Raw genomic sequence first — 16,607 nt, 5'->3', positions numbered from 1 at the left:
ATATCATGATTTACTTGGAAGAATGAACTGAAAGGTGTCAGCCAATCAACTGTTGTAAGAGTAAAGAATGTGAAACCAACATCCAGTTCATCACATGCCCATGAATCTACAACACTTTTAAACATAGAAGGCTTTTTGACATTTTCAAAGCTGTTACATGTAGCATCAATCTCATTTTAACACAATTTCTTTCCCTTATATTCACTTTGAAAGCTGCATTTCAGATCAGTCTCCGCCCTCTGGCAGTAGCCATTCAGTTAATTCTCCTTAACTCTTATTCTGAACTTTGAAAAAAGCTCATACAATTTACAATTAAACAAAATGACTGCAAGAAAAAAATCAGTTCTATGTCAGTAAAGATAAAATTCACTCAAATCTGCATCTCTGCTTTCAGATAAGAACAATAATAAATCATAAAGCTTAATAACGCGACACATTTTAAGGCTTCCTCTTCTCCATATGGTATTGTTATTTCTTAGGCACCTTCTCTTAAAGATAATGATCATTATGAATTAATGGAGAATTTTAGAAGAATTAATGGAGATAGAAAAATTCAGCAACATCCAAGTACACCTTATCTGGCACTGTAAAGGGTCCATCTTACAGAATTTTATGAAGTGACAAACAATACAGTGAATCAGGGTAACAGATTTCTCTTCTGTCAGCAGCCCACCCAAGCAGCATCACAAACAGCCAATCATGTATCTAAAATTTAACAGTAACCACAAAAAAGAAATTTGGGCTTTATATTGTGATCTGCTAAACAGAGACCTGCAGATATAAGTGAAGACCATGGATAATACAATGTAAGTGGAACTGCATTTAAAAAGCCAAAATTTTGTCAGATTTTAAAAATGCAAAATTGGAAAAAAAATTGACAAATATTACTATATTTGAAATCATGTAATAAAAGTAGCACAATGCAGGCAAAATGCAAAAGGTACAAATATTAATATTCAAAAGTACAAATATTCAATAACTCATAGAAATATTCATTAAGTTCTTGATAAAATCTACTTACAAGACAAGTTCAGTCATAATCCACTTTACTGCAGCAAAGAAGGCATTATAAGGCTGAAGAGAAGCAACTCATTTAATAAAAAGGTAAAATATGCAGCATTTACATCCTAACTGAATTCTTCATGTATAAAAAATGCTATGGATATTCAAATGCATGGGGAGCAGAAGAAACCCTTTTTTTTTATGAACGAGAAATATTGTTATACTGATTATATACTGATATTGTTATACTGATTTAATACTGATTATTAAAGTGTATAGCAATGAAATTTCCTTTTTATCATACTTGGTCACATACACAGATTATCAGTGGGAAAAGGAAAGTTTTTGCAAATGATTCTTAAATCTTTAACCTCTAGGGGTTCCTATTTCCCAGGCTATTGCTGGAGGAGCAGCTCGGGTAGATAATATGAGGTTTTCTTGGGCTGCAATTCACAGGCTTGCCTCTCTATAATGCAAATCTCTATTCATTGCCTCAGTCTCATTAGGCTCAGAAAAGCTTCTGAAGTCTGAATTTACCTAAATGTTTATCTGTGTCATTTGACAGTCCAGGTCTAAGCACTTTAAGTAGTTATTTCCCTCCTCCCTCTGTTTTTCTGGATTATAACAAATATAGCAAATCCTTTGAAAATCCTCTGTTTACAGTACTTCTAATACATTCTGAATATTTCATTTTTGAAAAGACTATTAATAGGATTAATCTTTTATGAAAGAAAGACAGGCAGAAAAGTCAGTTTCCAGAAATTTGGAATTTCTCCTTGTCTCCCTTGTCTTTGTTAGGGTGTCCTAGTTGCACAAAATTCTGCAGACTCTCTTAGATACAAACAAAGTATTTTAACCCATAGAGAAGTCATAACGACAGGACTCCTCAGATATCTAAAATCACGCTTAACCACCCCGAATCAGCACTCACTGAAGCAGTGCTGTTTGGCAGAACAATAACAGGGCATTTAAAATTTTCAGGGGCCACAGAGAAAGTTTCTGTGCAGAGCTGAGGACTCACAGACTCAAAGAACTCAGTCAGTGCCATGGAAGGCTGAAACCACAACCCAGCAGAATGCACAACATCTGAGGCAGGAACGATTTTCACCTGTGGAGCCCTGTCTTATAGGAAAAGAGAAAGAGCTACAAGACTTTCCCAGAGGGGAAAGAAAATAAAATGTCAACCCTGTGGGACATCTCATTTATTTTCATTTCAAATCAGAAAACCTGAAATTTTATGCCCAACTAACTAAATTTGCTGTATACTTTTGTTTGCATAATGGCAAATTTAGTGTAAAACAATGTATTTTTTTTACTTATGAAGAATACCTATTTAGTGTAAAATATACCATTTGTTTAAGTAACTATTTTAATACTAGAACTAAACTAAAATTTAAAAACCCAACCTACCAGAAAAAAATTCATTAATGTGTACAGACAATGAAAAAAAAATATTTTGTTTTGTAATTCTGGTGGAAAAAACTTGTCATTACATTGATATAAATTCATTCTCATGAAATGTGATTTCACTTGAGAGCCTTTTCCTCTCACAGACGGTTCCTTCTTTAAAAACTGCAGCAAAAACTGCAGGAGTTTTATTCTCTCCACATATTTAAACCACAACTGAGAGCCAGAAGAATTTGGTTCTGTGACTCCCATGGCACTGCTACATTTGCAACAAAATGGTTCTCTGAAGAATCATGTAGATCTTGAACCAATTAAAACAAAAAAGTGCTAAATAACAAAGTCTCTGGATAGCTTTTAAGCAGCAATACTATTCTGATAAAGAAATGGACAAGGTGATCTATAAGTCTAGTCCATCCCTAATTTATTGTCTTACTCTCACAGTATAAAAGGTTGGGGTAGAGTTTCTGATGCCTCTTCTCCACTTTTATGCTGCTTAGAATAGGAACTTTTTAGGGAGTTTCCATCTTGTCCCTGTCTCTATTCTTGTATTTATAAAACCATATTTATTAAAAGGAAGTATAAACATTTGTGAGCAAACCTTTTGCTTCAGCAGAAGTTACACTGAATACTGCTTAGTAACCTGATATGTAAAAAACTGGGCACAAAAAACAAGAAAAACGTGGAATTAGCACCACCTGTCTTTAATTCAAGTTGTCTTTATTAATAGTCATGGCTGATAGAAGTGATTGAATCAACAAGAAAATAATAAAATAACCTAAAACTCCATTAGTTTTTCATACTGAGGATCACCAAAACTCACTTGAGGTTTAAAGACAATGAATAATAAAATAAATAAATATTTAAATAAAAAAAATCCTTGATATGTCTTAGTTGATCCCACAGCAGATGTGGGTTTTTTCTCTTGGACAAAATTTGGAATTAAAAAAAAATATTTTGGATTAGAGCCCACTTTTTAAGGGATAATGCTTCAGTTCTACATGCTGAGTGCTTAGGCAAACTGAACTGAAGCCCAAGCCTTTGGATAAAAGATGTTTGTTAAGGGTTGTAAAATATTTTAAGACTTTTCCTGTAAATATGCTTCACAGCATCCTGTTCTATTTCACGAATAATTTAGGTCTCATTGCAGTCTAGTATTTATGATGTCAAGACAGTATTTTTTTTTAGGTTTAGACTTTAGTGGATAACAAACTGATAAATGCTAGAAGTCCAGATATTTGAAAAACAGAGTCATGTAAATATGTAAATGAAAACATCCCGAAATGTACAAAATTATTAAAGGGTGGAGGTTTTTTTCTAGTTAGATCTGCATTTTTCTAGTTAGATGTGCATTTAAAAATACTATCAGGTAATTTTTCCAGGCTGGCAAAACTGCTAGTGTTTTGCTGCTGTTCCCTTTACATAGGAATTTTTCATGCTATTACTGTCATCTATTTGTGAAAACAGTAGCTTTTTAACATGCAAAACCTCTGTCAGAACGTGATCAGTTCTGATAGATTATTATAGCAATCAGTAAAACAGATGCATGGTTATAAAGTGTCCTTGGGGTTATTACCCTGATATAGAATTTAGCAACAAGGAAGTGTTGCCCTGGCAAAACCCAGATTGTCTCTACTCAAGCCTTGCAGAGGGACAGGGTTTGTATTCAAATTGCAACACAAGAGTTTAAATGCATTGAAATCCTACTTTAAGAGACATGTTTAAATGTTAAGAAAAAGAAAATATTAAAATCACTGACTTGCATGCCTTGTCAATGAACCATTCCTTTCATATAAAAACCCCTCAACTTTTAATTTGAATTACATGTTTACACATAGAAAAGGCATATGTGATTCTAGTCCCCCAGACAAAACACAATCTATTGCCAAATTTACAAATTCCTAAGAAGGCAGATTCATACAGTGCAAAGAACGTTCTGACAGAACCTCAGAAATGGTGGCCCAGCATTAAAATGATTGAAAACTGAACAATTTGCATTAGTTTATAATGAACCACCCTTCGAGGAGCTGTAGGCATTCCAAATCAAAATAATGGGCTTACAAAGGCCATGAGGTATTTGCAAAAATTTTCTTTGATGATTGCATGGAAAGATGCTCATAAAATGTGCAGTACTTACGTCCAGTAAGCTATGGGCACTGTCGCTACTCTCTTTGTTTGTCCTACACATGGCCTGGTAGTCATAAAGTGTAACTCTACAGGGAAGAACAGAAAACTGCTTGACTAAAAGAAGAAAACACAGTGGGATAAAAGTGACGATATGGAACAGTCTGCTCACAAAGTGGACAGGAAAATAAAAACTGTAACATCGGGGTGGGGAGGAAAGAGGGAATGAGATCATTAAAATACAGGTTACACAAAAGAGCATAAGAAATACTGTGAAAAATTTGTAAGGATTTTGGCAAACTACAGAACAAAGCAAAAGCATAACTGGGAGGAGCCAGGGAAGAGACACAGAGAGTGTAACACACAATGGCATAAACAATGTGAGGAGGAGGAGGAGGAGAATACACATCCAACACAATGCTTAAACAATTGGTTCTGGACTAAGATCAGCACATTTAGCCCCAGAAAGTGAAAGAGCCTATGCATTTGAGAGGCTTCTCACAACAGACCACTCGAACTTCAATAAAAGCAGAAACGCACTTCTACAGTCCCAGCATCTCAGTGCACAACTTATTTGTAACATGGCATTGCTTCTGAAGGAGAGAGAGGTGGAATTTCAGTGCACTGACAGTACAGATATTTGAAGCAGGATGGGTTTGTCTTTGCTTCTTTTTATGAAGGCAAAATATTCCAGGTACCTGCTGTAATCAAATTATGCTAGAAGCCTCCTCAGATGCATAGCAAACAGGGAAATTTACTTATGCTTGCAATCTTATTCATCATTGAAACACTTCAGAGATCTAAATGTAAATTCCAGAACTCAGAGCTAGTACATGGAATTACTGTGATTATTTCTCTAAATCTGTCTGTCCATAGAACAATCAATTAACTTTATCCATCCACATAAACAAAACATTTAAAATCTATAGCAGATGTAAAGAATCTTTAGCTGATAATTTGCAACAAGTGTAAATATATAAAACTCACTATTATTTGAACATTTCCATTTGACTGTTGCATCATCAGAGAGACAAAGGAACACAACTGAACAGAGATGGTTAATAGAGATATGAGATGGGACTTCAATGTTTTGCAATGTGTGCCTTGCTTCCAAGTGAAGAGGAAAGGAGAGCACACAAATTCAGCTATGGAAAGAATGTCCCAGAAGCTGCCAAAACCAGGTCATGAAATGCATTCAGCATCACCATGAGGCATTCTGCACTGCATGCCATGAAACCTTGCAACCTGTACCAATAAAATGTTGTATTCCATTGTGGCAGAAACTACTTTTTTTTCTGATCTAATTTTGTGACAGCAATCATCACTAAAAGCTTCTTTATTATGTCTATATTTTCTTTCTGGCTTACAGGCAAAATCTCTAATATATTGGATGTTGTAGCTTCAACTAAACATTTAGCACATGGTCGTACTGCTTACATTATTATTTTTCTCTTGTGTTGAGAATAGAAATGCCTAGGAAGCCATTGTTTTGTGGACTGGCAGAGAGAGGCACATGGGAGACAAACGCATAACTAGAGACCTAAACATGGTGTGAGTTGAACACTGACCATCCTTGGCAGAATCCCGCCCACAGCCAGATCCGCGCACCCAGATCTGCCAAGACAAACAGAGCAGTACATGGTGTAAGCTGTGCTGCCTCTGTGGCATGCAGTAATACACCACTTCCCCTAGCTTTTCCCTTCCTTTTTGTTTTTATCCTTTAACCATGGTCAGAATCCAGCCTCTGGACAGGAATTTCTAGAGCTCAGCCTGTCCAGCCTTGGTTGGCTCAAGTATTTTATTCCTCGGGATCCAAGCACAGCGTTGTTGTGTATGCACTTGGACCACCCAGTGATGGAGGCAAGAGATAAATGCATGGACAAGGGCAGTTTACAGATGTTATGGTGCTCTCTGCAGAGTATCAAGAAATTCTATATAGATGAAAGAGTCCCATCCTGCTTCATTTAATATCTAGTCTTAGAAGTAGAATACACTGTATGTCTTAAATGTGATGTTTTTTCAATATATTAATTAACTTTAGTGACTGGTTCATGTTAGAAAGTGTAAGCGATGTCTCAACTTTCACTTTCATACAGCAGAACTTCCTGGTCAATCAGAGGACTTCATTATTCTGCTAAGCAGTGGTAATCAAATACAATTATAATACTATTATATATGTACACTAGTATGTATATATGTATACTGTATACTATTCTATATATAGAATATATATACTATTATGATGTCATGTGAAAGATCTATTATAATTGGAACTCAATTTTTAATATTGATCAAAGCCTTTCCCCCTTCAGAATCTGTACTTGAATTGCATTTCTTATGTAATTCTCGCATTATGATAGATTCAGTGGTTTCTTTAAATGCCCAAAGATAAAAATGTATTACAATACTGAAGTATGCACTCACACAAATATTCAGAAATACAATTCATATTGCACCCCAACATGCTAGGTTATATTTTTTGTAGGGAGTATACAACAACCTAAGGTTGAATTATGGTTTAAGAGAAAGAAAACCAATAAATAAATGTAGTTTAAACCCCCTTCATTTAACAGGGAAAAAATTTACTAAATTTTAGAGTGATGGCAGAAGGGAAGAGTTTTAATAAGCAACCTCAAAATCATATAGAACACTACAGAACTGTTATTTGGAAAGGCTTGATATCATCTGAGGATGCTATTGGTTTTAGGTAGATGTGTTTAGTTTGAGTAAATATAATTGAATCTTCCAGTGTGAAGATTCTGGCTCAGGACAAAATGACAAATCAGCTAGTGTACCAGGTAAAAAAAAAAAAAAAAAAAAGAAAAAGAAAAAACATAAGCAGCAAATCCTTAGAAAGGTACACAGACAGATTTCTGAACAAAAGTCTGGAATGAGTTTTTGGGTTTAGAACAATGTGTTGCCATTTCAGTAACTTTCAAAGGGGCAGTTCAACACCTAGCTCAAAGTTTCTAAAGATGATTCAAACAACTATAGCACAGGATGTGCAAAATATATCAGTAAAAGCCTTACTGCAAAACGATGTTAAAAGACCTGATTATTTTGTGCTAGAAACAAATGGGAATTTTGTAACCCGCTTAAAAGCTCAGTGGGTGAAGCTGATAACCACGTTGAAATCTGAACACTGCAACATAGTGAACCAATTCTTGATTCTCTGTTACTGTGAATGCTACTATATGGGTTCCAAGGCATTCACAATTTCAAATCCAGTCGTTCTGGTTTCATTCTTATGAATGTAATAGGAAAGCAAAAGCCGTCCAGCTCTATTCCCTATAAAATGTACTAGAGCATTTGTAGCCAAAGCAGTTGCCTAAGACACTGTGGTGTTTCTGTGCTCAGGTGTCATTTCCCCAGTGTTGTTTTATTGCTAAAGTCTTCCTGAGATTTTAGAAAATAGGCTTTTTTCTCACTCAGAAAAACTCAATCCAGTGTTGCAGAAGAAAAGCTTCCATATCACCGGTTCTGAAGTGATTTTATTTCAGCTTTAAGTAACTGTTTGCAGCTGACCATATCCTGACCAGCTGATCATAGTCAGGGAACACAACTTCCTACACCCATCTAGGTGCCCAAATCCATGCTCTGTATCACAGCACCTCCCAGGGGAGCTTTGCTCTTGCTACAGATGACATTCCCGAGACTTTCTGACACCACCACGCTGTCAACTTCCACTCCTGAAGTCCACAGAGCAATTGTGTTCAGCATCAGCTGTAGGACAAACGCTATGAGCAACCACCTTAAACTGATGGAAAATAACTTAGCACAACCAAAATGTGCATTGTCAGTTTATGTAACTTCAGGGGCCAAACACATCTTAGTGAAAACCCTTCTATTGTCAATTTCCTGGTACAGTAAATTCCACTCCTACTTTGCAATGTACTTACAATTGAGTACGAATCTGGTTCAAGAAAATTAAACTTCCAAGACCTACCAGAAGCACAGGATATATTGCCAGATATACTCTACTGCTTTCAGCCAGGTTTTCATCACACCCATGGATTTCTACTTGGTAGTATAAAATACCACCACTGATAACTGTAGCAGCTGAGAGGTCTTCAATGCATAAAATTTCAAAAGTTTTGTCACCAGTTCAAGGTCTGGTGGTTTTCAAATAATGTGTGGGAATAATAAGCTTTTTACCGCGGAAGTAAATGTCAAGTCTATAGGAAAAGAAATGCTCTAAAGAGCTGAGCAAAGGAAGCCAGTGATACAGAAGTCCTAATTACTGACACTATGCTTATTCAGTAGTCTGTGGAAGAGTTAGTGGTGACTACAGCTCACTTGTGGTGGAAAGATGTTCATTAACTCAGACAGAAGATGTGCAGCCTATCTGGCATTCTCACAAGGAGGGGAAAGAGGGACAGTGTTGAATGGTGTGAAGAGCAAACCAGTTTCTAAATCTAGAGAGGTTCCTGTGGGGAGGTAGCAGGACACTGTGAGAAGCCCCAGACTGTTGCTGCTCTGGCTCTCACACCTGCACTGACAGATAGATTATTAGTGTCCAGAAGCTGCCAGGATAATACCTTTCACCAAAATCAATGGAAAGAATAAAAATAAATTACAACATTTTGACAAAACAAACTTGTCATCACGTATCTTTGCTTTTATTGCTCAGCTACTCCCAATTGCCAAGGTTCTCAAGGAATAACACGTATAAAAACTACAACTCAACCTGTATTTACAGACTATGGAATGAGAACTCATTTATGTAGCACATATGCCTGTGTTTCTCCTTAAGTGTATAAACTGATTCTGTATATGAATACACAGCATTAAAAGTAATATTTACGGAGTCATAAAGTCAAGCAATGCCTAAAACTCAGATTTAACACATTAATTTTAGATATCACACAAACAAAATAGGAGCAGCAAACATACCCCACAGCAATGTGGGAGTTTTAGTGTGCAGGTACCAGATGCACATTTAGTAAATGCCAAAAAGAAGCCCAAAAACTTGTTGGTAATGACAATTTGTCCAAAACCAAGTCCAATAACTGCAATTTCAAATGTTCTTTTAGGCTATCACTGATCTTCTCCAAAGCATACACGTACAGTATGCCCAATTAATAGGCAGCCAAGTCCAAGAGTGTAAAAATCCACATGAAAATAAACACAAATTTTAAATCTTGTTAGCACAAACAAATTTTAAGAATATCTTAATAAAATGTTTAAATAAGAAAGACTGGCCAAAATAGAAAAATATCCTTCATTTGGAGGCTGATCTGCCTCAGTGAAAATTGTGTCTCGTTGTTGAGCAACTAGTTACTGTTCTCATGATTTGGCTTTAGGAATTTACTAAACTACTTGCTAGGAGAAGAACAAAATCCTGAATTTCTTTTATACACATAACCTGGGGGCAAAACACTTGCTAGGTTTTGCTTATGAACCAAATCAAGACAGAGAGATGAAAGTCTGCCTCTGTGTCCATGTGGAGAGCACAGGTGAAGGATCTGCACTACAAGAAAATGAGAAACAAGAGAAACTCTCAGAACAACAAGAACTTGACAGAGTGAACCTTAGCACCTGGGAGAGCTGCATTTCAGGGGTGTGCCACTTCAGTCATACATCCTGACAGCATGATCAAATACCAATATTGCCAAATACCATAATTACAAAATTACTAAATACTAAATACCAATGCCTAGACTCTTCTATGCAAGAGGATGCCTGGTGGAAAGAGAACTGTAAGAGGAAATGGAAATGATGCTGCTTCCGTATTTGTCATATAGATTGCTTAGTTTTCCTCCTACTGGAAAGGGTGAAACTGTTTTGAAGGCAAGAGATGTTTCATTTTCTCTTACAGATTTATTATGTTTATTTCTTTAGGGATCTCATTGCTTTGATAGCCCTTAATTTTCCTGATGTTAGTGTTGGCTTTTTAGATTTTCATGGTTTGAGCTGTTGATTTTTTTTCACTGTTTTTATTTAAACAAAGTGCCGAGAAAACCATAAAGAAACTTTTCTAAGTTATGTGAAGCAGATACTTTTCCGTAAGCACATCCTAATTTATTTAATAATACATTTAAATCATATTTAAATTATTTAACTGTGTGCAATACTTAAGGTATAAGATAAACATAATTTTGCTAAATGAAATCATAGAGCATGTCACGTTGCTGTGCAGGCACTGATATAATTTTTCTCCCTAATTATAAACCCCATAAACTAAGAAAATATACATACATACATATGCACACATTATTCAAAAGAAGTACTGAGTTTAAAGAAATTGAGGAGGGAAGGAGGTATTTAAGTTCCCTTTAAAAAATAAACAGCGAACACAAAAATTGAATTTCATCCTGCTGCAGGTTGAAAAGAAATATAGTCAGCAGCAAACAGCCCCCTTTTGTTTAGCACTTCCATCTCAATCCTACAAAGCACTTCTATATCACTCCAAATTTGTGGTAGTTGGGAGAACAGTCAAAGAGTTATTTCATTCCTTTTGTGGATGCAGAGCCTGGAAGCTGGCAGGAATCATGAGGTGAGAGCACATACTGCCACTGCCACTCAGATCACTGGAAGTGCAGACTCCCATCTCCACTGGAGTTGCCAGCAAACTCTTCTGCAGGGAAGATCAGGCACCACAGAACCTTCTAAACTCACCAAAAAGGGAGCCCGACCAGCTCAAACAGGGCAGGGTCATAAAATTCACCTGTTGGACAGTGCATGCCATGTAAGAAGCAAATTGCAAGAAAGGCTGGCTCTGGGTATTATCGGAATGAAATGCAACGAACAGAGCTCGCTCTCTGCTTTGTCTCCATGGTAAGAGCAGCAATGACAAGTGCAATGTATGCAATGCCCACACTGTGCTCTCAGGGAAATGGTCCTGGTGACAGACCTCACCACTGCAGCAAGCACTCTTTTTATTTTCTTCTTATTTCATATAAATAAATTTTGGAAAAACAAAACACAACCCCCACCCAGACAAATAAATAATCTTAAAAATATTGTAAAAGTGCCTGATTATTTTTCATGAGAACCAGCAAAGATTTCTTCTTCATATTGTTGGAATAATTTATTTAAAGGCTTCATCTAACACAGCTCAAAGATAGGGTTTTTTTGCTGCTGCTATCTGCTGTACAGGAAGTTGCTCACTTGCAATTACTCCACTTTGATCCTCTCCCATCTTTAACTGATTTGCAGTGGTCAGTTTATCATGGTTGAATAATTGACTCGTGTTTACACTTCCCTTAGTATGCAGCTCAGTTGTACTGAGCTTATTATCTCTAATCATGAAGTCCAAGACCAGCAAAATCCTTACCAATGGCCCACTCCAAAGAGCCACCCACTGCATTTTAGATGGAACTCTCAAGCTATGCCTGTTTTCTCACTGGTGGTGCCCACCACTGTCAATCACTGAGTAGAAGTTCTGTTTGAAATTCTTTGCTGGGCAGAACAAAACAAATTGGAACAAGTTAAAACATTATGTCTTCGTTGTGACTGTGTGTTGTCCTTTGGATTAAATAAAATGCTTCATCTCTTGTATAAGCAGATCCTTTCATTGCCAAACCCAGTCCATAAACAGGTATTGCTTCAATTCCTTCTACAGCATATGTTAAAAATGTGGTGCTAAATGCAAAAAAGTTGCCACCTTTGGAAAACTAGGATTGGGGATGATTGCATGAGTGGTAGATCCTTACATTTCAGGTCAGTCATTTACTGGGAGCAGTACTCAGCTATCATGCACAGAAGCAGCACAGAAAGCTTTCTGCCTTTAAGGGAGCTGATTTACCAAGCAAGCCCATGAACCACCTGTTCAGGGAGCCTCTGTACACACCCTCACAGGTAATAAATAAACCTTGATTGATGGAATCAGTAATATGTCTTTTTATTCATACTAGAAATGCACAGAAAAATAAAAAGCAAAAGTATAAAATATATTATCAGCAGTTTTCTTGTTCTGTAGGTGGACAAAGAGGTACAGAACAGTTCTTAGACCACATGAAAGCCATGAAGACTCCAGTGGTTAGTTATAGATTAAAGGGAAAAGATTTTTCTTAATTCCCCAGATGGCATAATTTATTTCAAAGGATAACACATAAAATCACGGTTATTTTTTAATGTCATTGTGATAACTAAGACCAGGTCAATAGTCACAAAGATAATGTTCAAAGATAAGTTAGCATGTGAATGGAGATGGATTACTGGGAGAACACACTTTCCCTTCAACAGCAGGGCATTTTGCACTGTCTAGGTCGAGCAATCTCCAACTTTTTACAGGTCAAAATGATAATGTGGCATCTATGTCTTGCTTTAGAGCTGTTTAAAACTGCTCAGTAGTGGATGTGGCCCAATCCCTTCTCCACCTGAGCCCAGTGGGAAGAGGAAAGAGACTCAATTTTAACATTGTAGTCAAATAAACCATTCTTTTAATAAGAAACTCATGGTAGGCTGACTCCAATACTGTCAATATTTGCTGTGTGTGGAACCAAGTTACAGTCAGAGTGTACAGAAATGAGGCACAGATGACAATCCAGCCACACCACCACTCTTGGCTTTCTTCTACATGACTTTAATTTTTTTGTTAAAACATTTTTAAGAGATAAAATGTTAATTCTTACCTCTTAAAAGAGCCCATTGTTAGTAACTTGTTCATTACAGCCCCTTCAACCTCCCCAAAAAAGTAACCAGTCTGTAAGGGGAAAATGCAAGGAATTACCAAAAGCGTAGATACATGCAAAAAAAACCACTGGATGCAATTTAAACTGGCATATTCTAGGATCTGATGAGTGGCTTTGACAGTTACATAGACAGGTTTTCAGGACTGCTACTACATAAAATCTGAAGAGGACTTCCCAGTAAGGGCAAGTTGTTGGGATTATATTATTACCCCTGAGCAGATGTGAGACCTTAAACAATATATTGAGGTACCTTATATAACATCTAATATCAGAAAAACAAAAGCCATTCAAAACTAAAGCTTGTAAAGAAAACGCACTAATCTGATCACAAACTCTTGTGATTAAAATGTTTCTCAAAAAATATATAAACAGGTTGTGAGAGGATTTCATAAACAGTCATTAAAAAGCGTTGTTTATAATTCCTGCATGACCTGTTTAAGGAGCTGGAACAGTACATTTCATCAATCCTATAAATTTTAACTCCATTCAGAGTCATTTCATGCTTAAAACCACTCAGCCTGATGAATTACTCATTTTGTCCCTATTCAGTACTTGTGGACTAATAAAAATAAATCTCTGTTGAGGAAACAAACATTGCTGTTATGAATTTGGTCCGCAGGACGGAAGTGGCTCTGTCATCTGCAGCCATTCATGTGACAGTGGAAAATCTTGCAAGTATAGCACTTTTCTACCTTGGGAAGACCTGTTTTATTTTAGATCCTCAGCTCCCAGAAGGATTGAATATTTCTCTTCATTGTTTAAAGGGAGAAATCCCACAATTTATGAGGGGGAAAGGGCACTACACTCTCAAATTGCATGGATTCCATAGGTTTTGTAAGAACTAAACCCCAATTCCATTACAAGGAACTTAGCTGACCTCAAGTATGCACCTGGGAGTTTGCAGGCAGAAAAGTTACAGCCCTAGCTAAAAAAAGGCATTCCTTCACCTAAAAGGCAAGTACTGCCTTTTTTTTTTTCTTTCCTCAGGGGAATCTTGGAACATTTTCCAAAACATATGGGTATGTTGAGTCTCCTAGAAACACAAGGAACATGAATAAAAATACCAGCTTCAATAGCCATGGCTGACTGATGAAGAAAGATTACCCTAATGATTGGAGAGGCAGGCAACGTCAAGAAATTCCAAACCATAAATGCCTCATATAACCTTAGATAGTAATAAATCTGATTTATCAAGTTGTGCACCAGTCTTATGAAGATATTTCAGTGACAGTTCTCTCCACAAAAGCTCCCTTTGTAAATGCTAGTTCTCCCCCAAAGCAGTCACACCCGGGTTATCGTTGGCTTTTTAGTACATAAGGATTTAGTTGCAATTCAGAAGAATTACTTTGCCCCAAAAGCCTGATTCTTGGAGCAGCTCAGGTCATGTTTGGAAAGCTGATATAAAAACAGTGCAGAATCAACCCCAGATAGGTCAGGAATTGATAAGGCATCATCCCACTTCCCTACCCCTTCTCTATCCACAATGGACTGTATACACACTACATGTATAAAATAGACATATACTATTGTAAACTTATCATAGATTTATATAACCCTAGAGACTTCTCTGCTGTCCCTCTTAGATTCATTTAACTAACAAAACAGGTCAGAACACATTTCTAGCCTAGTTCTGGTGCAACAGTTGTCCAAACTATTCACAGGTATATGTAAAGGCTTCTATCAGGTAACTACAAAAAGAAACATCTCTTCCTAATATTTATTGGCCATAGCCAGATATGAACCAGCAAATCACTGACACAAATCACTGACACAAATCACAGCTCTGCACCTGTAAATAGTAACAACAACAAAAGGGGAAACAATGAGACAAACATGTTTTAAGTGCATCAAGATCATTCCATAACGAGTGTATTTCTTTGGTAATGCCAATCCTATCTAATTCAGATAGGGAGTGTGGCTTCACAATCCTAACACATAAAAACAATTCAACTTCAGACAATTCTGGCATGACTGGGGCACCATCCCAGCAGTTTTCAGGCAACAGTTAGTGAGAATGGTGATGGCTCCTTCATAAGGTTTGCAGGACTAAGAAAAACATTCTGTGATTCTGTGATAATCTTATTTCTTGTCCTCTCCATTGTGATGCTGAGTGCTTAGTTTTAGTCCTTCAATGACTGTAATCCCCTTCAGAAAACAAACTTCTCAGCCAACATCTCTGTAAAATCTCATTATCTCAAGATTGAATGTAAAAGCTCTGGGTCCTCCCCTCCTCCCTTCCCAAACTTTCCATGTGATAAAAATGGCACAGAGAAATTTTTTTTTCTTAGAGTAAAAGCCTCTTACAGAAGACAGACACTTCTGTAGTGAGAAAGGTCTTTAAGAGAACGTTTATGAGTTTAAGAATAGACACTGCTCCAATGGGAGACAGAAACTGAGCTCTTGTGAGAAAAAAACTTATATTCTTTGTAGAAGGAATTTTTTTTTATATTTCGTGTTACTAATTCCTTACCATTTTCAGATGGTGGCCTATTTTAAAAAAAAGTAATTTTAGATTAAGATATTACATGAGAAGACTCAAGAAAAATCTTACCTGTTGATAGTCTTCAGATACTAAAATAAATCCATTGTTATCTATTAGGTAACAGTTGATTGTCTGAAAAATAATAAAACGCTATTTTAATTTTTGATGTTAGGATACAGCAATAAGTTAATTATATACTTTACTTCTAAGACAATTCTAAATGGGTAAAAGCTTCAGGTTGTTATAGGGTTTTACATAAATTCTAAGTGAGTGCAGACTTGACTTATGGGATATTATCCAATTTAATTTGTATGCATTTTTTTCATGCAAAACAAAACAAAGATGTGTACAGAATAGGAGGATAATTACTAACAAGACAATTACAAACAAACATAAAAAACAAGAGCCTGTGTTTTTATAATCTGTTCTTAAAGGTTTTCCTTATAACAAAGTTTGCAAAGGCACAGAACTTTGGTGTTCCTGATGGCTTCTCCTGTGTTTGGAGAAAAACATCAGCACAATGTCATTACCCTAACGATGTATTAATGAAAACACAGTGTCAGCCTGCAGAACCAACAGGGGACCAGGTAATATTTTTTAATTTGTTCATTGGGGGATGGGACCAGAAACTTCTGTAAAAGAGGCCCCACAGGTCTCCTAAAGCTTTTCAAATTGTATTTTTAATTGGGAACTGGATTTAGAGGTAGGACTGTTAGCTTTTCGTAGGTCAGACGTCTGAACTGTATAAAACAAGGTAAAGCCAAATCAGTGCTTCCCTCCACACACACATGCACCGTTTTAACCTCACGGAATTACTTGCTACAGGCAAAGTTTTAATTACTGCACTTCAGAGTTTAAACATAAGGTTCAACTCAAACCCTGAAACCCTTATATAACTCAGTTTCTCCTCAGCATTGCCAAATACCTATCTCAGTGTTAAATCTTTATTGTGTTTCTAT

General features: G+C 36.5%; 1 protein-coding gene across 6 annotated transcripts in view; it reads right to left on the bottom strand.

Moving 5' to 3' along the window:
- Positions 1-16,607, bottom strand: part of CACNA2D3 (calcium voltage-gated channel auxiliary subunit alpha2delta 3) — a 395,280-nt gene that overhangs the window by 22,042 nt on the left and 356,631 nt on the right. For 4 of the 6 annotated variants that reach the window (XM_042020540.1, XM_042020542.1, XM_042020551.1 and 1 more), the window contains 4 exons: positions 15,718-15,780; positions 13,107-13,177; positions 4,544-4,619; positions 1,022-1,074 (listed from right to left, as the gene is read on the bottom strand). In XM_042020540.1, the coding sequence (XP_041876474.1) occupies positions 1,022-1,074; positions 4,544-4,619; positions 13,107-13,177; positions 15,718-15,780 (263 nt within the window). Of the gene's footprint in view, positions 1-1,021; positions 1,075-4,543; positions 4,620-6,098; positions 6,145-13,106; positions 13,178-15,717; positions 15,781-16,607 lie in introns of those variants that run through there. The other 2 variants (XR_006014815.1, XM_042020563.1) reach the window with 2 other exon arrangements.

This window comes from Corvus kubaryi, unplaced genomic scaffold (assembly GCF_017639235.1).
Source record: "Corvus kubaryi isolate FWS band 111438036 unplaced genomic scaffold, C.kubaryi_AGA036_p1.0 124, whole genome shotgun sequence".
NCBI lineage: Eukaryota > Metazoa > Chordata > Aves > Passeriformes > Corvidae > Corvus > Corvus kubaryi.
This window is presented reverse-complemented; position numbering and strand designations above follow the sequence as displayed.